Source organism: Oncorhynchus mykiss, chromosome 13 (assembly GCF_057628025.1).
Source record: "Oncorhynchus mykiss isolate SJ-2025 chromosome 13, ASM5762802v1, whole genome shotgun sequence".
NCBI classification, from domain to species: domain Eukaryota; kingdom Metazoa; phylum Chordata; class Actinopteri; order Salmoniformes; family Salmonidae; genus Oncorhynchus; species Oncorhynchus mykiss.
Window position 1 is genome coordinate 23,002,796 of NC_143034.1, and position 26,879 is coordinate 23,029,674.

General features: G+C 45.5%; 1 protein-coding gene across 1 annotated transcript in view; it reads right to left on the bottom strand.

Moving 5' to 3' along the window:
* Positions 1-6,928: 6,928 nt before the first annotated feature.
* Positions 6,929-26,879, bottom strand: part of LOC110485733 (xylosyltransferase 1) — a 126,771-nt gene continuing 106,820 nt past the window's right edge. Inside the window, exons 10-11 of the mRNA XM_036940395.2 lie at positions 14,377-14,710; positions 6,929-10,646 (exon numbers count right to left, since the gene is read on the bottom strand). Coding sequence (XP_036796290.2) covers positions 10,309-10,646; positions 14,377-14,710 — 672 coding nt within the window. The 3' untranslated portion in view covers positions 6,929-10,308. The remainder of the gene's footprint in view (positions 10,647-14,376; positions 14,711-26,879) is intronic.

The window sequence follows — 26,879 nt, forward strand, 5'->3', positions numbered from 1 at the left end:
TGATATACCTTCAGTCAAGCCTATTGAAACCATGATATACCTTCAGTCAAGCCTATTGAAACCATGATATACCTTCAGTCAAGCTTATTGTATGATATACCTTCAGTCAAGCCTATTGAAACCATGATATACCTTCAGTCAAGCCTATTGAAACCATGATATACCTTCAGTCAAGCTTATTGAAACCATGATATACAAACAAAATTAATTATTCGTGAATTAGGGAGAGGATAGAAGATATTTTAGCAGCTTCCATTTAGTGTTTACACTTCTGTACAGTATATAGGCCTATATCTTTTCTTTTAATGCATACTTTGAGTGTGAGAACCCATTATAGCAGAAATCTAAGGGACATCTTTTTACTCTTGTGAATTCTCCCAACCTTGACAGCTTACATCCCCAGCTGTCTCACACACATGTGCTTGCCTTTCTGCATCTGGCTCCCAGCTACCACTCACACACCTTGTTCCAGTCGGTGTAACAAGACAATCCACTGATGCACTGATGCTCTCCCATCTCCTCACGATCGCAGATCAGTCCCACCTCACACAACCCTTCTGCCTGCCCACCTGCACTCCCTAGCCCTAATGGCGTTGCTTTGTCACTGAGAGTGTGAGAGAGTTCTGTTCATCAACGACTTCTTCCAACAGCTCTTAATGTGACACCCCACCACCACCTCACCATGCTTCGTTCATTCCCACAAGGCTAACAGCTAGACCCTAGCTAGCTTAGTGCCTCAGTCCCATAGCTATATCAGGCAGAAGAGAACAATTAAATGTTAGCCTAGCGTAGCGCTTCACTCCCCTAGCTACATTCTCACACTGAGGTGTCACTAAAATATTTAGCGCCCAGGCTAACTCGACGCTACGTTAACATCCCCCTTGTTCTCTTCTGCCTAGTAGGAGTTATTGGCTTGGCAGTGGGAATCAGGGGAATCACACAGAGCCTGGTGTGTTTATAATCTGATTATTCATCTCAAATATATTTTTCTCTGCTTGATCAATGAGATGAGCTGGCTTCATCCAAAAATGGCACTTTGGTCCCTATGTAGTGTACTACTTTTGACCTGGGCCCATATTATGGCTCTGGTCAAAAGTAGTGCACTATGCAGGGAATAGGGTGCAATTTAGTAATGGCAGCTACAAAAGTAGTGCACTATATAGGGAATAGGGTGTTATTTCGAATGCACCCTCAGCAATGTTTTTCTCCTGTTGATCAATGAGATGAGCAGGAGTCTATCTATCCCAGCATGCATCAATAACAGAAAGAAGCAGGAGCTTTCAATCAACAACTGGCCCTGTGGGAAGATTCCAGAGGAAAAAGGGCCATAATCAGAACATAATAAAAGTCAAGTAATTTCCATTCTCTCTCTCTCTCTCTCTCTCTCTCTGTGAAATAATTTCCATTCCCCTTTTCTCACTCTGAGACGGCACTCTTTCTCTCTCGCTCTCTCTCTCTCCAAGACGCTAACATTATCTTCCATGCCCTAAGGTTGTTGCACTGCACATATTCACATCTCCACACTGTTGCTCCCTAGAGCAGAGCACGTTTTATGGTAGCATATGCTTTCACAGATCCAGGGATGAAAGTAGATTTCCTTTCTTACCCGTACGGGACACCCAAGTGCGCGCAGACATTTTTGTTTATACTACAGAACTTACATGGTAGCCTACCCTGCTGACACTGACAAACAGATCAATAAATACGATGTCTGATCCATATAATCGGCCTACGAAAAGGGGTGACACAAATACAATAGGATGTCCATCTAACCTGGAGGAGGAAATGATGAATTATTGTCCAAAAACAAACAAAAGTGATGCTGACCCAATGACAAAGACAGCGAATGTGCACACTCACTGGCGATATGGCCGATGTTCTCCACTGGTTCCAATAAGATAGGCTACTGTTTTCTCAGGTAAGTCAAGACAAATACAGATTGCAGTCTTTTCATTGTCATCTCATTACAGAAATAGCCATTTGTTTTCCAAACAGTTTTTCCGTGATTGTGTTTTAAAATATTGCGTGCCTGCCTGGGTCTCTCAGCTTTTCACTGACAGTCGCAACGCAATAATCATCTATTTAGTATTTGCATCACCCGCTACGCACATTGCCGGCCCTTCGGACACTAGGCTATGCGATTGAAAACAAGCTGCCTATGCCTTTTAATGTGTCATAAACACAACCAGTCATAATGTTTTCATCTGATTGTCAAACAATTAACAATAAGCGCTTCTGTTGACTACCCGCACACAAAACCATTTCAGCATCCTAACCCCAACAGTGCACTGTGCACCCGCAATTTGATGAATGGAAAGAGACATCTGTTACAAAACACCTACATGTGCTGTAATCAGTGGCGACCCGTCATTCAGGGCACCTGTTTTGAGCCCCACATTTTTAGCAATTTTTTTAATATATACACTACCGTTCAAAAGTTTGGAGCCACTTAGAAAAGTCCTTGTTTTTGAAAGAAAAGCACACTTTTTGTCCATTAAAATAACATCAAATTGATCAGAAATACAGTGTAGACATTGTTCATGTTGTATTGTATTGTAGCTGGAAACGGCTGATTCTTAAAAACAAATATCTATATAGGAGTACAGAGGTCCATTATCAACAACCATCACTCCTGTGTTCCAAATGGCACGTTGTGTTAGCTAATCCAAGTTAATCATTTTAAAAGGCTAATTGATCATTAGAAATCCTTTTTGCAATTATGTTAGCACATCTGAAAACTGTTGTTCTGGTTAAAGAAGCAATAAAACTGGCCTTCTTTAGACTAGTTGAGTATCTGGAGCATCAGCATTTGTGGGTTCGATTACAGGCTCAAAATGTCCAGAAACAAAGAACTTCTGAAACTAGTCAGTCTATTCTTGTTCTGAGAAATTAAGGCTATGTCTTAATCGCAATTACGGATTTCCTCTTATACGCTTGTCGTCCTTTTATGTCATAATTTGTACATCTCAATTGTCAGTAGAAACCACATTTGTTTAAACAAGTCAGCCGTATCAGCTATATATTTTTTAAAGGCAGTAAATGAAGCTGAATGAACTGTTTCACTGACAGACAAGGCTCCGCTGATAGCCAGGTGTAGCAGTGGTAAGGTGTTGGGACTGCTGTTGGGACTCTGCTGTTTGTGGACACCGTTTGTCACCGTTACAGTGCAATTCATGTATTGTTTAGTGTTGTGTAGTGGCTTTGCTGACATGCATCCCACAATTTTTGTGTTTGCCCCACCAAGATTTACATGCTAAATTCGCCACTGATTGTAATGACATTCTCCGATTGTCATTAGGCATTCACTGAATTGATGCAACCACTGTTGTCCACGTGCGCCTCGGGCCACTTCATTTCAATTCAAAGGGCTTTATTGGCATGGGAAACATATGTTTACATTGTCAAAGCAAGTGAAATAGTGAAAAACAAAGTGAAATAAACAATAAAATCTCTCCCTTGTCTGTGAGCGTCTCGGCCACTCATCTCCGCTCAATTTGGAGCGTATGCCACCCGGTTTCCAATCAATTCACTCATTCTTCATGCAGCTGACATGCAGTAATGTGTAATAATGGTGTAATAATGGTGTAAAAGACTACATTTTGGGGGGCATGTTGTATTAATCGTGATAGGCTGATGTTTCACAGGTAGGGGAGACCGGGGAAGGTTGTAACACGGGACAGTTGTAACACTCTCAATATCTCCAATCAGAAACAAGCTAACATCATGTGACTCGCTGTGTACATGCGCAGTTTAGTCCTCAAACCTCATGTGAAGAAACGAGACCCTGTGATAAAATCTGCAGATATTATTGACAAAAATCAGATTTTGAGGTAAGAAAGTCATTTTTGTTTTTTGGGATGGCATCACCTGTTTTGTAGTTAGATTCACTAAACTTACTTCAGGGTTATCACCCGTTTGTGTAGATATATTTGATGTAAGTTAGCAACTCTTAAAGTTTTAACATGTAGGTCAAATTGAAGCTAGCTAATGGCTGCAAGGGTCAGGGTTAGTTGTAATACGCCTAATGCGGTCTGTGGTGGATTAATAAGAATTAGTTGGGTAACATAGATAATTAAGATGTCTTATCTGCAAAATATGCTTATGTGATATACTTGTTATTAGAATATATCCCTTTGGACTCTGGTGTTGGCAGTTGTACTTATTCCCTCAGCTGGGGCTCAGTCACTTGGGGCCCAGAGAGGGGAGAATTCAGGCTTGTCTTTTACATGTCTCTGGTGCTATGCAGAATATCAGAAAGGGAAGAGGACAGGATGGAACATGGTTTTCATATGTGAATGTGTCTTTACCTATTCTTAAACCATGTGATGGGATGGCGTGATTAATGGGGAGCCAATTACTTGTATCCACAATGTCTCTGCGCAAGTCACTCCTTCCTTTGGCATTGGGGGGAGGTGTATGGCAGTGTCTGGAACCAGTGTATGACCTAGAGGCTCACTCCCCTGAGTGAGCTTGTACAGGATAGGGTTCAAGAAGGGGTTATACTTGAGATGGGAGTATCTAGAGTTGACAATTGAGTTATGCCATTGGATGAGGTAATGGTTCTGTGCTATGAAGTACCAGGAACGAGATTAGAACCTCGTCTTAGGGACCAAACTGAACGATAATTTATAGCGAATGCTATCTGGCTACGAGATACTCCTTTCTCAATTATAATGTCCCTTGGTGAAGTGTTCCTAATATATGTGGTTTATCATGTAGTTTGAGAGGGGTGTATCTTGGCTATAAAAGATCTTTGTACTTTTGTGTTGTCACGTTCAATGGTTCATTAGATAATGGCGCATTATTGAAAGCCATTGCTATTGCAAAACTCTTATTATTAAAGATGGAGTTTAAGTATAACTCTGACTGGTATGTGAAGTTTGTCTCCCTCCTCATTTGGTAATACAGAAATTAACCCCCACAGGTCTGGCTGCAGTGCTGGGAATGCAAATTAAAGTCCCACCAAGCCTGTACCCCAGGATGCCACTGTCACAACATTCACACACACCACCGTTCTATCTCTCTCAAACACACACACACACACACACACACACACACACACACACACACACACACACACACACACACACACACACACACACACACACACACACACACACACACACACACACACACACACACACACACACACACACAGAGCAAACCTTCAGTTGTTGTTAGTCGAGAAGGGACAGTAAAAATAATATACATTTTATGACTTTATTATTTCTGCCACACAAAATGTTAAACATGGCAATGTTGTTCTCATGTTCTCGATAAAGGCTTTCAGTATCTTGTTACATGTCATGATTTAAGCATGATTTTTAAACTGTTACATTTCACCCCAAGCCGTGTTATAGCTGACCCGGGAGGTATGGTAAAATGTAACCTTTCACTTCTTGTATTTGAGACAAAGTCACACCTTGTTTTGCCTGGACACCATACCGCCTTACTTTAAACCCTGCTCCTATGGCAAATACCACGTTAAAGAGGAAAACATCTTCAAACATATTCATTCGATTTTGACCCACGATAACAGCACACATCAGCAAAACGTAACGTTAAGCACAATAGCATGTCTGTGTGCTAGTCCCAACACCTGTAGGGATACGCTGCTTGTGTCATTAGCTCCTCAGCTGTTTCATGTGTGATGCTGTTCACATTCCGCTTTGATCTCTGAACTTTATTAGAACACCTTTTAAACGTTGGCTGTCACATTAGTGTGATGCGCCTCAGGAGATACCGCTGTTGTTGTCTCACTGTCACGTTTTACATGTGTTGGATGAGACCTACGGGTTTGTTTCATGTCAGAGATAGTGAATAAAACTACTCTGCAAGATGTGGCTTATGTACATTGTTAGAAACTCTTCACACAGATGGGACGCCCCCCCCCCCCACCCCCGGAAAACACACACTCCTCACAGATGTGACACACGCGGGCGGACACACGTACTGTATACACACATGCATGCAGACACACTCCTCACAGATGTGATATCACACTCACTAAGCAGACACAGACACACAAACACACACTCTCTCCTTCCAGTCACCCTGGACTAATTATCCGGCGTGTTCGGAGCCTTGTGGGAGCGTCGTGAGATCTTATGGTCTGTAGTGTCCCTTTGATCTGGGCCTGTCAGAGGCTCAGTACACCCTGTGATCGTGTGTGATGATAGAGGCCCGGGAAGATGTGTGGGATGATTGTGTGTGTGTGATGATAGAGGCCCGGGAGGATCACACAGAACCCCTATTCTGTTCTGATGACGAAGGATGGGAAGACGATCACAGAATCCCCAAGTGGTTCTCTCTGGTCAGACCTCCACAAACGATGGTGGCATCATTCATCGCACAGCTCATTGAAAGAGGATTGTTTGACTGTTGGTGAGGTCCCCTGTTTTCTAGATGTATTATCTCTGGAAGGCAAAGAGGAAGCCGAATCTCTGGCTACTGCATATTGTGTTTGAGGTGGTTTGTTTTATATCTACACACGGTTGCCTGCCTCTGAGACATATGGTACAGTATTTGTTTAAGGCCTGAACTCTCTCCCCTCTCTGTCAATAGGCTGAAAACAGGAGAGTTGCCACATGCACAGTGTACGCGTCTCTGGTGCTCAACAGCTGACGACGGCAGGTTGATTCTTCAGTTAAGTCATGGAAAACATGTGGAAGCAACTTCAGGTAATTAAACAAATACTTAAGAGGGTGAAGCTGGGGTGATTATTAAACAACTGTGGGAATGACTTAACTGTTTGACCGTGCTATCACTTTAATGGTGGTGTAATTTACGCTTTGTTTCCATAGTAAAATGCAATTATGGCTACTTAAACGTGCATAAATAATTGAGAAGGACATGTGTTACAAGGATTTCGTGATGTCATAAACTTGAAGTGTTTAAGAATAGAAATCCACACAATAACGAGACAAGATTTAGAGAGAGCTCTTTTATTTCAAAAGAAAGCAGTCAGAGAAAAATGTACCAACAAAAAAAAAAATATCCACAAAAATGTAAAAGCGAAAGACAAGAAGGCTTGGTATTTACAACAGCGGACATCTTTTTTGGTGTTACAGATTTCATCAAATCACGTCGACTAACTCTTGGTGCTCTTCTTTCACTTTTTGTGGAAAGTAAAAACGACCGTAACAATTTAATGCTCATAGACGGACAGAACGTTTGAAGAGTCCCCTAGGCAGGAGTATAGATAGATGGCTAAGGCACAGAGTTTCCCCCTGAAACTTTAGGAAACTTTGACGTTTCCCCAGAAGCTTCGGGAAACGTTGAGTTCAGAGACGTTTGTGCAACAGTTGCTGAACAATACATTCCAGCAGAGAGAACAACAATATGTCATGATGTTCTCTGAAAGGCGAACAATAATATTAAAAGCTTTACCCAATTCTGAGTCATTCCTTACTCCTTAGATCTGTCCAAAACATTGAAACATGTTATGTACCTAAAATCACTCTGTGGCCAACTAGCAACAAGTAACACTAGCTATCAGTTCTTCTTTTACTATAATTCCACTTCATAATCTTTCCACACTGCATCGGTATTTACATAGAATGAGTTTTAAACATATTTTCAATACAAAATATTTATGTACATTTTCTTCATTTTTTTGTAACAAAATAGGACTTTTACATCGAGTAACATATTTCAATTCACTTCTCGAGAATGCTAATTGTACTTTTGAACAACGGGCAAAGTATTCGTCAATTTAAGCGTTTCAATGTGACAATGGCACTGCCAGTGAAAGGAGGTCAGGGTCACATCTGGATCTAGCTGTTAATGTTATTAGCTAGCTAGCTAATACAGAGAAATAGTAACGGAGTCTTTTTGTAGGCACTAAATCCGCCATGGTTTGTTGGACAAAGCCTATGGGAAAATGAATGGCAATTTTGTAGGGTTTTTGGATAAACACTGAAAATAAGGTCTGTGGTAAACACAGGGTTAGGAGATCTTGTACGTTTTGTTCTAGGAGATAATCTTCATCAGCTAACGTCACTTTGTGAATTTTGAAGCATTTATGTAATAAAAAAAAAGCACATAAAGGCTTCATAATGAATAAAGTTCATGTTAACTGACTGATATTATCTCATAGAACAAAGTGTACTGTATAAGATCTCCTAAGCCGGTGTTAACCTCTGACCTTATTTTCAGTGTTCATCCCAAAACCCCATTCTTTCCCCATAGGAAAGGCTGAACAAACCAGAGGTAACTCACTTCCGGGTTTTAGCACTAGAAGCTGGCGAGCCCTATATAGGCAAAATTGCCCTTCTTTGTAACCATGGCAACAACACACAACAGTTCAAGTTTGAGTGACAGGACTGACACTTATTAGGATCGATACATCCAACAAGGTCCAAGGTGAACTTGGGCCATTGATTAACTCACTAATGATCGCTGATGAGCCCTGGTGAAAACATTCACTTAGCACGTTTGACTGCCAAATCATGTTGACAATCACAGATTGGATTCTAAATTGGGACCAAATTAGGTTGTGAGGAGAATTGAGTTGAAGCCAAACAAGCGAAGCGGCAGATCGTAGTTACCCTCCATGGTGGTTGGAGAAGGGGGCACTGTGCTCTAGGCTATGTTTGAACTGTGGTACACTGAGAGAGAGTCTTGATGGCAGCAAAATAACTTAGCATGTAGTAGAACAGGTGAAAACCAAAGATGCCTGGGCCCAATCCAACAGTTCCTTGATCGAGATACAAGATATAATTCACTATTTGTTTCCATTTTTGCCACAGCATGAACAGCATCATCAATCACTAACATCCTGGTACTGACACGGAACCGAGTAGGAAATGTAACATCGCCACGAAATGACTTCAACACACATTTTGGAGAGTTTCTGTCTTTTTTTGTTTACTTCTCTGTTAGGGAGGTTGTCAGGAGGAAGCTGACCTTTCTGTGACCTTTCAGTCCTGGGTGCTTCCCCGTGTGATGAAGACTTGGCAAACAGTCAACGAAAGAACCAAGACAGGAAGAGCTATTCAGACTTGACATCACGGACACACAGGCGGGCATTAGGTTTGTTGCGCCCAAAATAGGTACACAGGTTCATTGGGGCATCGGCCTTTGTAAATAAAGGCAGTTTCTCTTTACAAAAAAATATTTATCGAGCTGCCAAAGCAGCGTTGTAGTCATTTAGTCATTGACTAAAAATATTCTGTATTTATATAAACTTATAAATAAATAGCAACTTGTGGACAACTCACTCCATTCACTCGACAATAACTTTAAGAGATATTCTGTTTCATACTTGCAACATAAACTGTCGTTAAAAACAAATGAACAAAACATCTTAGAAAAGAAAATGAAAAAATAAGCTTGAGAATGTCTGTTTTCTTGCGAAAGCACAGCTGATATACTTTCATTTCAAGTTTCAGGCTGTCCAGTATGGAGTGATATCAGTGCCAATAGAAACTGAATCTAGTTTCAATCATTCATGAATTGAATTCAACTTCTACTGGCACTAATGCCTCTCCATAGTCCAGACACACCCACACACCTTTCTCCTGTTCAGGCACTGAAAGTCAATAAGTAGTGCTGTGCCATTGTAACTTTGTCAGTCATACGCAAAGATTGAGGCAAGGAATTTTGCTTTTTTTTTTAAAAAGATACATCTTCGCGACACCCGCCGAGGTTGCGGTTCAGTCTCCCTACATGTAGGCCAAACCAAACATGAGAAGCAGGCCTCGTATTCACAAAGCACCTCAGAGTAGAAGTGCTGATCTAGGACCAGGTCCCGCCCTGTCTATATAATCATATTCATTATGATTTAAAAGAGAAAACTGATTCTAAATCAGCACTCGTACTCTGAGAGGCTTTGTGAATACGGGCCCAGAACTTGGTCCACTACCAGTGTCGACTATCCTGTTCCACCCGAACACTCTGACTTCTGACTGACTTCTCACTCGCTCTTCCATTTAGCAGCAGACTAGGCGGCCTTACTAGGTGCTTGGCAAAGCAACATTTGTCTCTACGTCGGACACAGCATCAATCACAGTAAACTCAGCGGCGAGATTAAAATAAATACATTGGGAAACAGAACACGACAAAGCCGGCAAAAACCCCAAAGAGGAAGACTTCAGGAGTCTGAAACACCACAGAACCTTCCCCAGACATTCTCTTCCTCTTCAACGTTCCTACAACCTCCAACCAACCTTAAAAAAAACACAACTTCTGTCTTTTCTCTTCTTTTCTTATCCATTACGTCGACTGAAAAAAAAGGAGACTTAAAAAATAAATTATTTAAACTTAAGACCGGCAGTGTGGCCTCCCGTCCAGCCGGAGGCGCCACTGCTACCTGATGCGCCCGTCGGCGTGCGGCGGAACCAGCTGGGACTTGGGGTCCGGGCTGAGCGAGCTCCAGGGGGTCTTGGCGCAGGTCTGCATGACGGGGCAGGATGTTCCAGGTCCCCCTGTCATGGAGGTGGAACACACGTCCCCAGCCTCCCACATCGCACCCACCAGGCCGTCTACCCAGTGCTCCAAGGCGGGGCCAGTCAGGGCGGCGTTGCGCTTAGCCTGCTCCACCTGGCCCAGGTGTACAGGGATGTTGAGCACGGGGTTGAGGCCGTGGAAGCTCTGCTCCATATAACTGTTCTTGGCTGGTCCATTGTGGAGCTTCAGCGTGTCCTCTGGGGGAGGGAGAGTGAGCGGGAGAGAGATGAAGAGAGAGATGGAGAGAGAGATGAAGAGAGAGATGAAGCGAGAGAAAGAGGGGGACAAAAAGGGATTGTTCATGTTTTACGGTGAGACTGTCCTAGAGATAGTGTTCATAAAGGGATTGTTCATGTTTTATGGTGAGACTGTCCTAGAGATAGTGTTCATAAAGGGATTGTTCATGTTTTATGGCGAGACTGTCCTGGAGATAGTGTTCATAAAGGGATTGTTCATGTTTTATGGCGAGACTGTCCTGGAGATAGTGTTCATAAAGGGATTGTTCATGTTTTATGGTGAGACTGTCCTGGAGATAGTGTTCATAAAGGGATTGTTCATGTTTTATGGCGAGACTGTCCTGGAGATAGTGTTCATAAAGGGATTGTTCATGTTTTATGTTGAGACTGTCCTAGAGATAGTGTTCATAAAGGGATTGTTCATGTTTTATGGCGAGACTGTCCTGGAGATAGTGTTCATAAATGGATTGTTCATGTTTTATGGTGAGACTGTCCTAGAGATAGTGTTCATAAAGGGATTGTTCATGTTTTATGGTGAGACTGTCCTGGAGATAGTGTTCATAAAGGGATTGTTCATGTTTTATGGTGAGACTGTCCTGGAGATAGTGTTCATAAAGGGATTGTTCATGTTTTATGGTGAGACTGTCCTGGAGATAGTGTTCATAAATGGATTGTTCATGTTTTATGGCGAGACTGTCCTGGAGATAGTGTTCATAAAGGGATTGTTCATGTTTTATGGCGAGACTGTCCTGGAGATAGTGTTCATTAAGGGATTGTTCATGTTTTATGGCGAGACTGTCCTGGAGATAGTGTTCATAAAGGGATTGTTCATGTTTTATGGCGAGACTGTCCTGGAGATAGTGTTCATAAAGGGATTGTTCATGTTTTATGGTGAGACTGTCCTGGAGATAGTGTTCATAAATGGACTGTTCATGTTTTATGGTGAGACTGTCCTGGAGATAGTGTTCATAAAGGGATTGTTCATGTTTTATGGCGAGACTGTCCTGGAGATAGTGTTCATAAAGGGATTGTTCATGTTTTATGGCGAGACTGTCCTGGAGATAGTGTTCATAAATGGATTGTTCATGTTTTATGGTGAGACTGTCCTGGAGATAGTGTTCATAAATGGACTGTTCATGTTTTATGGTGAGACTGTCCTGGAGATAGTGTTCATAAAGGGATTGTTCATGTTTTATGGCGAGACTGTCCTGGAGATAGTGTTCATAAATGAGCAGGTAAACAGACAGAGTCATCAATGGGGAATCTAAGTAGGAAAATCAGTTGAACCACTTTGACTTGATTGTAAAGGGTGGAATGGAACTGTGAACTCATTTGATGAGACCAAACTTTGTGTTACTGGTTAATTACATGCTATTGATTTCTCTAGGGTAAGCCTAAGCCACAAAGTGGGAGACTGCACCAAGTGTCTCAATGACTGCACTTAGTGTCTCTTTATGAAACCATTGGAAGCTAGAGGGCAGATAGGACCATCTTCTCACACACCATACATTTATAAGCCTCTTCATACCCTCAAGAGATAAAATAATTGCCTAAGCCACAAATTGGTAAAACAACTCAACGACTGTTCCTCGTGTCTTTTTATAAAGCCATTGGAAGCTAGGGGGAAGAGACGAGACGAGACCATGACCTCATCCCTAAAACTCCTGAAGGTAAAGCTGTACATTCCTCAGTGCTCCTAACACCGGGGCGCTTGCCGTCCCTCTTCAGCCTGGCTATTGTACGCTAGCCCAGCTCTCCTCTCCTCTCCCTCTCTCTCTGCCAGTGCCGGGATCGCACCCTGCTGTTAGCCGCTAGCGTTTTCACGGGCTAGCGACAGAGATGCAGTCAGACACCTGGTTGTTCTGCCAAGCTTGCCACTGCCCGGTGCCAACTACCGACTTTACTGTGTGTGTGTGTGTGTGTGTGTGTGTGTGTGTGTGTGTGTGTGTGTGCGTGCGGGTGTGTGTGTGTGTGTGTGTGCGTGCGGGTGTGTGTGTGTGTGTGTGTGTGTGTGTGTGTGTGTGTGTGTGTGTGTGTGTGTGTGTGTGTGTGTGTGTGTGTGTGTGTGTGTGTGTGTGTGTGTGTGTGTGTGCGAGGGCCCACGGTGCCAGCGCTAAGCCAGGGCAACAACAGAAGACACACCACGAAGGCTACGTGCAGTAGAAAGACCTGGAGATAGTCAGGGTTGTAAATCTGTATGGGAAGCAGGTGGAGAGGAGGCCAAGGCTGCAGGATTACTGTGCCACCACGACCTTCAGGACTATGGGATCTAAGGACATCTAACCCCATCCAACAGGAGTAGGAGCCGGAAGGCTGCTTTCCCAGACACTAAAAAGGATTCTCAATTGAAAGTGCTTCTTTGTCCAAGACCAGGCTTAATCCGTGTCTGGGAAACTAGCCCATAAAGGTTTTTATCCTCAGTACTGTCTCAATGGATAACTACTGTACTGTAGTCCATATAAGGCTGTTTGATACTGAAGCTCACAGGTTTCCATAGTTTCTATGCTGCAGTGGTTCTAGTTTAGGACTACTGTTTGCATCATGGGCCAACTGGGCTATTTTAACCCAAAAAGTTTAGTGTAAAACAATCTAAAGTAGAGCTCAGTGTCGCCTCACTTAGGTAATAAAACATTTCAACAACAGTATAACCTCAGAGAGCATAGCAGTACGTTTCAGGATTATCTTCCATAAACAGTGGCGAAAGGGCGTCGATTTACTCTCATCTCCAAAGTCTTTGGGAGTGAATTTAGCATTCTGACTATGTGCTAGTACAGAGTTTGGAGTTTGAGGGGAAGTGGAGTTAATCCATTTTCTGTTCCCATCAACAGGGATTTACAACTGAGAGAAAAAGCAAACGAGGGAACTATCAAACAAACAAAAACACTCATGAACAATTGATGAATATTTTAGCTTCCTCTCTCCTCACTCGCACACATGGCCCCAAACCCCACGGCGCGCCAGGGCAAAGCCTGCTAACTTTTATTTGTTGATTCTGTTCATAATTAAAAAATGGTCTCAGTGCGATTATAAAACAGGTCGGGCTGTGAATATGCCCCCACACCGAGGTTAGCATCTCAACTCTCGGGGGACTTTCACAGCAGCCGATTACTCTAGCTAAAACAATAGGGGTCCTGGTCCCTTATAGTTAACACAGGCAGATTGATTTAATTGTGTAATTGTGTTCCTCGGCGTGATATGGAGGTGTTTAACATACTGTTTAGTATGTATGAGAAACACTGAGGGTGATTACGGTCGACTTGGTGACAAACAACTGGGGCTTCCAACGGCTCAGAGGGTTGATTAGAAAGAGCATCGTAAACACAGCAGGGCCTCATGGGAAATGTGCTTTTGTGTTTGCGTGTGTATCCATGATAGGCCTATAACATGACAAGACACACTGCATCAATTATATCACATACATCACAGACTGACACTCATGTCACTTGTAGACCTGCACTATAAATAGGCCTATCTCTTACCTTGCCGTACAGGCTAGTGCTTGTTATAAGTCAGTGGTGTGTGTGTGTCTGTGGCTGTACTCTTGCCTTGCCGTACAGGCTAGTGCTTGTTATAAGCCAGTGGTATGTGTGTGTGTCTGTGGCTGTACTCTTACCTTACCGTACAGGCTAGTGCTTGTTATAAGCCAGTGGTGTGTGTGTGTGTGTGTGTGTGTTTGTGGCTGTACTCTTACCTTGTCTTATAGGCTGATGCTTCATATAAGCCAGCGGACTAATCAGAAACCTCGTCTCGGCCACGGGGCTCCAGTGATGCAACACCCGTATGGTCCACACCCCAGGCCTGAGAGGCTGGTTCAGGGGGGGTCTGTAGTGGGTGTACTCTGCGCTGGCGTCGATCAGGATATCGTAGGTGGCAGCGATGACGTTGGTGGGGTCGATCCACACCACGGTGGCGGTCACGTTGGGGCCCTTGGACCACCGCTGCATCCCGACTGTCTCGTCCATGGGACCCATCAGACCACCGAAGTTACGGAACATGCGCTCTTTGGCATCCCACTCTGTGCCGATCTGAGAGAGGGATGGAGGAAGGGACGGAGGGGGGAAGGCGAGAGAAAAGGGAGTTGTGTAATTAATTCACTGGATCTGAAATGTCCAACCGTATAATGTATTTCATGCATACTTTGCATACAACATTAACTGAGGCAAATGAAGAACAGAAAAATAGGCTGAATGTGAATTCGTCTCTACACTGTAATGTCATGGGAAATTGTAGTTGTGATATAATATGTATCCCACACCATTCACACAACCATCATGGATCATGTCTACTGTACAGACTCGTGATTTCCAGTGTGTACAGATGTGGGATCTTAATTTGATCACCCAGGTCTAAAAAGGCTTTCCACTTTGACATTTTCAGACTTGATTTTCCATTAGGAATAATGCTGTAGCAAACTGGTTCAAATTAAGATCCTACATCTGTATACTAGTCTCACTTCATCTGTAATGTCAGCATTGATGTGCAGCTTCAAACATTAGTACAGCCGTTACCTATCATGTCTAGAGTAGTGCATTATGTGATTTCCAGTATGTCTCATAAGGCTTTATGTAGACTTTCTATGTGTATAGGCTTATACAGGATTTCCAGTATGTCTACGTAAGATAGTCTCAGTTGATGTGTAATGTGAGTGTTGGTTTGCAGCTTCCTGTGTGATCGATAGACAGGCCGACTGAGGCAGCAGTGTATATGTTGAGTGAAGAGTGAACACCTTGACTAACCCTCTGGGGGGCTGGGGATCAATCTATAACAACACAGACAGAGACATAGAGAGAGACAGAGAGAGAGAGAGAGAGAGAGAGAGAGAGAGAGATGGGAAGATGAAAAGCCCTAACTCCATTTAATTTGGTTAAGACTATTGCTGGAGGGGAGAGAGGTGAGAGATTAATAACTTAGATACTGAGAGAAAGAGAGAGAGATGGAGAATACAGGCAGAGAGAGCATGATGATATAAACTGACGATACAAAACATTAGACTGACCAGGTGAATCCAGGTCAAAGCTATGATCGCTTATTGCTGTCACTTGTTAAATCCACTTCAATCAGTGTAGATGAAGGGGAGGATCATTTTTAAGCCTCGAGACAATTGAGACAGGGATTGTGTTTGCGTGCCATGCAGAGGGTGAATGGGCAACTCAAAAGATGAAGTGCCTTTGAATGGGGTATGGTAGTAGGTGCCAGGGACACTGGTTTGTGTCAAGAACTGCAACGCTGCTGGGTTTTTCACGCTCCACAGTTTCCCATGTGTATCAAGAATGGTTCACCACCCAAAGGACATCCAGCCAACTTGACACAAATGTGGGAAGCATTGGGGTCAACGTTGGCCAGCATCCTAATGGAACGCTTTCGACACCTTAGGGTTTCTTAATGTTTGGTATACTGTACTCAGAGACATGACTATATATAGTGAGATGGATGGACAGAGAGTGTAGGAGGACAGAGAGTGAAGATCAGAGATAGTGAAGGACGACAGAGAGTGAAGATCAGAGATAGTGAAGGAAGAGGAAGACAGAGAGTGAAGATCAGAGATAGTGAAGGAGGACAGAGAGTGAAGATCAGAGATAGTGAAGGAGGACAGAGAGAAAGAGGATGCAGATTAATCTAAGGCGCTTGTGGAAACATGAGGAGGGAAGTTGATGAGAGATGATGAGGAGGGATAATGAGGAGGGATGATGAGGAGAGATGATGAAGAGGGATGATGAATAGGGATGATGAGGAGGGATGATGAGGGTGATGAGGGATGATGATGATGAGGGATGATGATGAGGAAGAATGATGAGGATGAGGTATGATGAGGAGGGATGATGATGATGAGGATGAGGATGAGGGATGATGAGGAGGAGGGTTGATGAGAAGGGATGGTGAAGGCTTGAGGATATGCTCATCCTTACACCCAGTGATTAACACCAGACCACAGATCAATGGGCTGACTGGAACACTCCACTCAATATTAGGCCGACTGAGAAATGAGTCTATACACTATAAATAGACTCAACCTCCACAGAGAAATTAGTGGTGTGGTGTGGTGTGGTGCGGTGCGCGCGTGTGTGTGTGTGTGTGTGTCACGATGTCGGAAAACATAAACTGTGAGAGGATCTTGGCTTTCACTTTAATTCACTCTTCACATTTGTGTGTGTGTGTGTGTGTGTGTGTGTGTGTGTGTGTGTGTGTGTGTGTGTGTGTGTGTGTGTGTGTGTGTGTGTGTGTGTGTGTGTTTGTGTGTGTGTGTGCATGTGTGTGTGTGTTTTGTAGTTTTGTAAAGTGATGGACTTTGGTAATTCAATTTTGTAATTTAACTGACCTCTATTCTCTCTATCAAAACTAGATTGTCCTTGTGTGTCTGTGTGTACGTGTGTGTATGTGTGTGTGTTTTCACACTGCTTGAGCCATAAGTGGATCTTGCCAGCCTGTGATGCACTTCCATAATTCAATTTTGTAATTCAACTGACCTGTATTTTCTCAACCAAAACCATATTTTCCTTGTGTTTGTGTGTATGTGTGTGTGTTTGTGGTTGTGTGTGTGGTTGTGTGTATGTGTGTTTTCACACTGCCTGAGCCATAAGTGGATCTTGCCAGCCTGTGATGCACTTCCGTAATTCAATTTTGTAATTCAACTGACCTGTATTTTCTCAACCAAAACTATATTTTCCTTGTGGTTGTGTGTGTGTTTGTGGTTGTGTTTGTGGTTGTGTGTATGTGTGTGTTTCACAATGTCTGCAACAACAACTGGAGGATATTGCCCTGCCTCCCTTCAATTCAATTCACCTCAATTTAGTGTGCAAAATTGGTACCCTTCAACTCAATAATGTTACCGACCCCTATTTTCTCTACCAAACTACTACTTTCCCTGTTAGTATCCTCAACATCCTTAACTAGAACGTCTATCAGCTATGCTATTCATTCTCTACAGGTCTGGAAGAGTATCCCTCATGCTAATTCATTATCTATTCTATTCTTATTGATTCTATTCAATTTGTTTTCTATTCTATTTCAGTTTTCCTCACTGGCATATCACACCATAAACATCACATTGATTGTCAGTGGTTTGATTCTAGGCCACAGACTGAAATCAAAAGCGTATTGACTGAGGAAATGCCACTATAACCCACTGGCTGCAGGCTACCGCCTCCCGACTCTAAATTGTTCTGTGAGAAATCTGGGTAAGGTACTATGGGCATAGATAACATTGGATTTCAGTAATGGTTTTGGCTCAATTCTATTTCAACCATCAATTCAGGAAGTGAATGGAAATGCAATATTCTCATTGAAAATGAATCATACTTTTCATATCTTGAATTGGAATTTGAATGAATCTCCTGAAGCGACTGTATTCTGGAGAGTGGAGACAAATAGTAACACAGCTACAAATCCACAGTTCATTGAGTGTACGACCGTACTGACCACCTGAGAACCGGTCAAACAGGGATTAACCTCTGACCCACTTCAGGTTCATCCGATGACCTCCGACCTTTTCTCTACACTTCACTTCAAACCCTGGTCCAACACCTCAGCTTGTTTAAGTGTATGATCTTAACTCACACTTGACTTAGTGACAGCACAGTAGTACTTCTGCTACCAGCCACCCCTGTCCTTCACTGCTGATCTGGAAACCCTGGAGTCAAACCCCTCACCCTGTAGCATGCATCCCTTTCTCATTCCGCCACCCTGTAGCATGCATCCCCTTTACATTCCCTCACCCTGTAGCATGCATCCCCTTTACATTCCCTCACCCTGTAGCATGCATCCCCTTTACATTCCCTCACCCTGTAGCATGCATCCCCTTTACATTCCCTCACCCTGTAGCATGCATCCCTTTCTCATTCCCTCACCCTGTAGCATGCATCCCCTTCTCATTCCCTCACCCTGTAGCATGCATCCCCTTCTCATTCCCTCACCCTGTAGCATGCATCCCCTTCTCATTCCCTCACCCTGTAGCATGCATCCCCTTCTCATTCCCTCACCCTGTAGCATGCATCCCCTTCTCATTCCCTCACCCTGTAGCATGCATCCCTTTCTCATTCCCTCACCCTGTAGCATGCATCCCCTTCTCATTCCCTCACCCTGTAGCATGCATCCCTTTTTCATTCCCTCACCCTGTAGCATGCATCCCCTTCTCATTCCCTCACCCTGTAGCATGCATCCCTTTTTCATTCCCTCACCCTGTAGCATGCATCCCTTTTTCATTCCCTCACCCTGTAGCATGCATCCCTTTTTCATTCCCTCACCCTGTAGCATGCATCCCCTTTTCATTCCCTCACCCTGTAGCATGCATCCCCTTTACATTACCTCACCCTGTAGCATGCATCCCCTTTTCATTCCCTCACCCTGTAGCATGCATCCCTTTCTCATTACCTCACCCTGTAGCATGCATCCCTTTCTCATTCCCTCACCCTGTAGCATGCATTCCCTTTCTCATTCCCTCACCCTGTAGCATGCATCCCTTTCTCATTCCCTCACCCTGTAGCATGCATCCCTTTCTCATTCCCTCACCCTGTAGCATGCATCCCTTTCTCATTCCTTCACCCTGTAGTATGCATCCCTTTCTCATTCCCTCACCCTGTAGCATGCATCCCTTTCTCATTCCCTCACCCTGTAGCATGCATCCCTTTCTCATTCCCTCACCCTGTAGCATGCATCCCTTTCTCATTCCCTCACCCTGTAGCATGCATCCCTTTCTCATTCCCTCACCCTGTAGCATGCATCCCTTTCTCATTCCCTCACCCTGTAGCATGCATCCCTTTCTCATTCCCTCACCCTGTAGCATGCATCCCCTTTTCATTCCCTCGCTCTACCTATTACCCCCCCCCCCCCTTCCCTACCCCCCTCTCCATAGATCTTAATTGACAAACAGAGGACGTGGGTAAGGATGCCAGCTATCTCAAGCTGTCCCAGGGGAGTGCTCCGGGCCTGGGTCTAGCTGCATTTAACACCTGCATTACCTCCATACACAAAGACTGACACTAATAAGGCCCAGAACCCAACAGGACCCTGGGGGCCTTTGTCTGTTTCGCACACACACACACACATGCACGCACGCACGCACACACAGTAAAAAAACATTTTTTAAATCAAGACCAGATGTGGTCTGGTTGGTTGGACGTGGCTGCCCGCACCACTGCCTGATGGAAATTGACTTGTCATGTTTTATGGGGAGGTGTTTGACTCTGGCGCCAGTGAGGTTGTTGGGGTGTGGTGGAGGGGGAGAGGGATGGGGTGGAGGGTTTTAAGGTTGAGTTGCCAGGTCAGCAGTGGTAGTACCACTGTAAGACGTAATGTGTGAGTAGAGGGCTTAAGCTACAAGATGAAGTGTTGTGCTGCTGAGGTAATGCTGGGGAGGGGGTGAGGTTGCCAGGTCAGCAGTGGAGGACAGAGGGAGGGTGACGTACTACTGTACTGTAGCTAAAGTGTTAGTAGAGGACATAAACCACAGCATTAGGTGTTTTGACGCGGGTGCCCATGGGGGGAGGCGGGTTGCCAGGTCTTAGGTTGCCAGATCAGTAGTGGGTGACAGTGGGAGGGTGACGTAGCCTACTACTGTACGTATACCGTGAGTAAAGGCGCTTACGATACAGACAGGCAGCTACTACTGATACCTCTGTCCTGCCTGTCCTGCTTATGCAGAGTTAGAGAGAGGTGGAGGAAGAGATTGGAATGAAAGGAGATAGAGACAGTCTTGTGAAGGGATGCATGGGGTTAGAGGGAAAGAGAGAGAGAGAGGTTATAGGTAGGAGGGACAGACTGTGCTGCCTCCCCAGTTTATGGTAGAAGTTAGAAGGGGGCAGAGGGAGAAATTCTAGGCGGTAGGAGGGAGAGACCTTGTAAAGTCATACATGATATACAGACCCACCGGACTACATAGGAATCTACTACCACCGCTACAACTGTAGTCTGTTAGTAGGGTGGTAGTCTGTCATCTATCCCTCACTTATTTAGGATAGTTGTTGGAAGCAAGTCTATTAAGACCACTGTGGAGAGGTAGAGAGCAATGTTAGAGAGCAATGCCAGTAAAAATTGGGCAGAGAGAGAGTTTATAGATGGAAGGAAAAGGCTGTATTTTAAAGTTGTGCTGCAGACATGGTTTATCTGCCTGACAGACATTCACAACAGTCAACTATAACTGCTTAGCTCTGTCATGACCGTCTATCTGTCCTCTGGCTGCCTGACTGACTGACTGACAGTCATTGTAACTAAGCAACCGACAGAAAGTCCTTTGCGATGTCGAGTACTCAGATAAAGTCGTGCCAGCGTCGTTCTGCTGTCACTCACAACTCTTTAGACTAGAACGCCTCAGAGGCTTCCCTGTGCCCATGACTGCCTCACAGTCTAATGTCGCTTCGGAACTGTTACAAAGGTCAATAGGTCGAAGGTCAAGAGTAAAAGGTCCGATTCACTCCGACTTATCACCTCAGAGAGGGAAATCATACGAGGACATCAACTGACATTTCAGAGGGTTCTACTTGACAGTGTGAAAACCAGAAAAGACGATCGCTCTCATCCACTCACTCTCAACCCCCCCATGATAAACAGAAAAGTGCTCGCTGGCTCACTAAGACATAGCTGATGTTAGAAAACATCCCCAGAAGTAGAAATAGGGTCATTATTTATACTAACATAACTACGCTATCAGGAAGCCGTTCGGGCATGAAGGTGAGTAGTCTACGTTTCATTAGTAAACAACAAATAAGCAGCTGGTGAGGCTCTAATCCACATCAAATCTGATGAATTCAATCAATTTACATTTTACAAGGCTACCAATCCTGTGTTTTAATGCCTGCCGCCAATGTGTGTGTGTGTACTCCCTGGAAGGTTGCCATAACGATGAATATAGCTAAGGTCACCATGAACTATATATTTGATCTGGCCAATCATATTTTATACAACATGCTTCTCTGTGCCAGACACTTCAGGGCTTGTATATACTGCTAACACATAGAGGTCATTGTTTGACTAAGTGGCTGGACAACTGCCGGGCACTCTAGTCTAAATGACAGGGGCTGCTGAATGACTGCAAATGTTACGTGAACATTAGGTAAAAGTTGTAGCCCACAACCTCGAAACAATGTACCTCAGTTAATGGTCAGACTGACTGACCATTACGTTGTCCATTGACTGGATAATGAATGGTTGAACACAATCAATACAGGAGCCGGTGATAGAAATGGATGTGCTGAAAGATCTGCTAAAGGTAATGTGAACGTTACCTCAACGTTGCGCAACCCACAAAATGACATGTTACCTCAGCAAATGTTCTCAATTGACGATGTGAACTTTCCTCCACTTCTAAATGGGATGAGTTGGCGATATTTTTCAGAGATAAGATAAACAACAGTAGGCTGGGTTTCAGTCAAGCAAGACCCGATGAGACGTTTGATGATATGTGACCTAGCCAACCAGGCAAAGGCACTATGGATTTCTTTTCCCTGGTTGACACAGACAGTGATATCACAACTTAACAACTTAAGTCTTCTACCTGTCTTCTCGATGCTGTCCCCACCACCTTTTTCAAAACAGTTTTTAATTGCATACCTGAAGAAGTGTAAGCTATTGTTAATCACTCCCTGTTCACAGGCACTCTCCCCACTGCAATAAAAAAAGCTATTATGAAACCCCTTCTGAAGAAAAGTCATCTAGATTCTTCAGCTTTTAGCAATTTTCAACCAATCTCCAACATTCCATTCTTAAGCAAAATTCTGGAGAAATTGGTTTTGAAACAGCTAAATGATTTTTTTAAGTGCCAACTGTATTTTTTGGAAAAACCACACAGCACAGAGACAGCCTTAGTTAAAGTGGTAAATGATCTTACAGCCAACACAGATGCCAAACATCTCTCTGTCCTTGTACACTTGGATTTAAGTGCTGCATTCTGCACTGTTGACCATGATGTCCTTCTGGACAGACTGGAGAGGTTGGTTGGCCTCCCCAGTTCTACATTGGTTTAGGACCTATTTAACCGGTAGAGAGTTTTGTGTCACCCTGGGTGAACACAACTCAGAGAAAATGCATATCACATGGTGGAATTTCACATGGTTTGATTTTGGGTCTGGTACCGTTCAGTTTATATATGTTACCCCTTGGCAGAAAGCACAGCATTGATTTCACTGCTACACAGACTTTACACAACTTTACATTTCTGTGTCACCAGAGGATTTCAGCTCCACGGATAGATTAGACTGTATTAGTGAGTTAAATACCTAGATGGCTCACAACTTCCTCCAGCTAAATCAAGACATGACCGAGGTACTTATTGTTGGACTACTGTGTAGCTCTCCTGTCTGTGTCACACCCTGATCTGTTTCACCTGCCCTTGTGATTGTCTCCACCCCCTCCAGGTGTCACTTATTTTCCCCAGTGTATTTATCTCTGTGTTTCCTGTCTCTCTGTACCAGTTCGTCTTGTATGTTTCCAAGTCAACCAGCGGTTTTCCCGTTCTGCTTTTTGCATTCTCCTTTTTCTAGTCCTCCCGGTTTTGACCCTTACTTGTTTCTGGACTTTGTACCCACCTGCCTGACCATCCTGCCTGCCTGACCATTCTGCCGTCCTTGACCACGAGCCTGTCTGCCCCTCTGTACCTCCTGGACTTTGATCTGGTTTTGACCTTTTTTCCTGTCCACGACCATTCTCTTGCCTACCCCTTTGGATTAATAAACATTGTAAGACTCCAACCATCTGCCTCCTGTGTCTGCATTTGGGTCTCGCCTTGTGCCTTGATAGTCTGGTCTACGCAAGAAAGCCATTGGTCAACTGCAAAACATACAGAATGCTGCAGCACGGTTACGGACCAAGACCAGACGAAGAGCACACATTATACTGGTTTTAACCTCTGCTTGTCCTGGAGGAATCATTCTCTTGGTTTGTAAATCAATCCACGATTGTGCACCCCAATACATGTCAGACATGCTTTTAAGTTATATACCCAGTAGGTCCCTCAGGTCCTCTGGCACTGGCCTTTTAACTATCCCAAAGCCTGGGACCAAGAGGCATGGAGAGGCCACCTTTAGTTATTATGCACCCAGCCTCTGGAACAACCTGCCAGAGAACCTGAGAGGGGCAGAAACAGTGGACATATTTAAAAGAGATCTTAAAACATTTTTTTTTATCCTCCTATGTTAGCTGTGTAGTAAATACTTCTGTTTTTATTTTCATTGTTTTTATTTGTTTATTTTCCCTGTGAACCACATTGTGTTGCATTCCATGTCTGAAATGTGCTGTAGAAATAAAGCTTGATTTGGGGGCAGCGTCTACTGAAAGAGTGTAAATATTATGTGACTGTTATAAGAAAATTGCATAAATGTTACAACTCCAACCCAAAAAACGGTGTGTCAGTTACCTCAGCGAACTGTAGCCTGGTGAAGCTACTGTATATAAGGTGTCTACTTCTAAAAGATGTCTGTCACGCCCAGATCTGTTTCACCTGTCTTTGTGCTTGTCTCCGCCCCCACTCCAGGTATCGCCCATCTTCCCCATTATCCCCTGTGTATTTATACCTGTGTTCTCTGTCTGTTGCCAGTTCGTCTTGTCTTACCAGCGTGCTTTCCCGTCTTCCTGTTTCTCAAGTTCTGCCTGCTGTCCTGTACCTGCCTGACTCTGACCAAATTACGAACCTCTGCCTGCCCTGACCTCAAGGCTGCCTGCTGTCCTGTACCTGCCTGACTCTGACCTGATTACGAACCTCTGCCTGCCCTGACCCCGAGGCTGCCTGCTGTCCTGTACCTGCCTGACTCTGACCTGATTACGAACCTCTGCCTGCCCTGACCCCGAGGCTGCCTGCTGTCCTGTACCTGCCTGACTCTGACCTGATTACGAACCTCTGCCTGTCCTGACCCCGAGGCTGCCTGCTGTCCTGTACCTGCCTGACTCTGACCTGATCACGAACCTCTGCCTGTCCTGACCCCGAGGCTGCCTGCTGTCCTGTACCTGCCTGACTCTGATCACGAACCTCTGCCTGTCCTGACCCAGAGGCTGTCCCGTACCTGCCTGACTCTGACCTGATTACGAACCTCTGCCTGCCCTGACCCCGAGGCTGCCTGCTGTCCTGTACCTGCCTGGCTCTGACCTGATTACGAACCTCTGCCTGACCTGACCCCGAGGCTGCCTGCTGTCCTGTACCTGCCTGACTCTGATCATGAACCTCTGCCTGCCCTGACCCCGAGGCTGCCTGCTGTCCTGTACCTGCCTGGCTCTGACCTGATTACGAACCTCTGCCTGACCTGACCCCGAGGCTGCCTGCTGTCCTGTACCTGCCTGACTCTGATCATGAACCTCTGCCTGCCCTGACCCCGAGGCTGCCTGCTGTCCTGTACCTGCCTGACTCTGACCTGATTACGAACCTCTGCCTGTCCTGACCCCGAGGCTGCCTGCTGTCCTGTACCTGCCTGACTCTGACCTGATCACGAACCTCTGCCTGTCCTGACCCCGAGGCTGCCTGCTGTCCTGTACCTGCCTGACTCTGATCACGAACCTCTGCCTGTCCTGACCCAGAGGCTGTCCCGTACCTGCCTGACTCTGACCTGATTACGAACCTCTGCCTGCCCTGACCCCGAGGCTGCCTGCTGTCCTGTACCTGCCTGGCTCTGACCTGATTACGAACCTCTGCCTGACCTGACCCCGAGGCTGCCTGCTGTCCTGTACCTGCCTGACTCTGATCATGAACCTCTGCCTGTCCTGACCCCGAGGCTGCCTGCTGTCCTGTACCTGCCTGACTCTGACCTGATTACGAACCTCTGCCTGTCCTGACCCCGAGGCTGCCTGCTGTCCTGTACCTGCCTGACTCTGACCTGATTACGAACCTCTGCCTGACCTGACCCCGAGGCTGCCTGCTGTCCTGTACCTGCCTGACTCTGATCATGAACCTCTGCCTGCCCTGACCCCGAGGCTGCCTGCTGTCCTGTACCTGCCTGACTCTGACCTGATTACGAACCTCTGCCTGCCCTGACCCCGAGCCTGCCTGCTGTCCTGTACCTGCCTGACTCTGACCTGATTACGAATCTCTGCCTGTCCTGACCCCGAGGCTGCCTGCTGTCCTGTACCTGCCTGACTCTGATCACGAACCTCTGCCTGTCCTGACCCCGAGGCTGCCTGCTGTCCTGTACCTGCCTGACTCTGACCTAATTACGAATCTCTGCCTGTCCTGACCCCGAGGCTGCCTGCTGTCCTGTACCTGCCTGACTCTGATCACAAACCTCTGCCTGTCCTGAACCCGAGGCTGCCTGCTGTCCTGTACCTGCCTGACTCTGACCTGATTACAAATCTCTGCCTGTCCTGACCCCGAGGCTGCCTGCTGTCCTGTACCTGCCTGGCTCTGACCTGATTACGAACCTCTGCCTGTCCTGACCCCGAGGCTGCCTGCTGTCCTGTACCTGCCTGACTCTGACCTGATCACGAACCTCTGCCTGTCCTGACCCCGAGGCTGCCTGCTGTCCTGTACCTGCCTGACTCTGATCACGAACCTCTGCCTGTCCTGACCCAGAGGCTGTCCCGTACCTGCCTGACTCTGACCTGATTACGAACCTCTGCCTGCCCTGACCCCGAGGCTGCCTGCTGTCCTGTACCTGCCTGGCTCTGACCTGATTACGAACCTCTGCCTGACCTGACCCCGAGGCTGCCTGCTGTCCTGTACCTGCCTGACTCTGATCATGAACCTCTGCCTGTCCTGACCCCGAGGCTGCCTGCTGTCCTGTACCTGCCTGACTCTGACCTGATTACGAACCTCTGCCTGTCCTGACCCCGAGGCTGCCTGCTGTCCTGTACCTGCCTGACTCTGACCTGATTACGAACCTCTGCCTGACCTGACCCCGAGGCTGCCTGCTGTCCTGTACCTGCCTGACTCTGATCATGAACCTCTGCCTGCCCTGACCCCGAGGCTGCCTGCTGTCCTGTACCTGCCTGACTCTGACCTGATTACGAACCTCTGCCTGCCCTGACCCCGAGCCTGCCTGCTGTCCTGTACCTGCCTGACTCTGACCTGATTACGAATCTCTGCCTGTCCTGACCCCGAGGCTGCCTGCTGTCCTGTACCTGCCTGACTCTGATCACGAACCTCTGCCTGTCCTGACCCCGAGGCTGCCTGCTGTCCTGTACCTGCCTGACTCTGACCTAATTACGAATCTCTGCCTGTCCTGACCCCGAGGCTGCCTGCTGTCCTGTACCTGCCTGACTCTGATCACAAACCTCTGCCTGTCC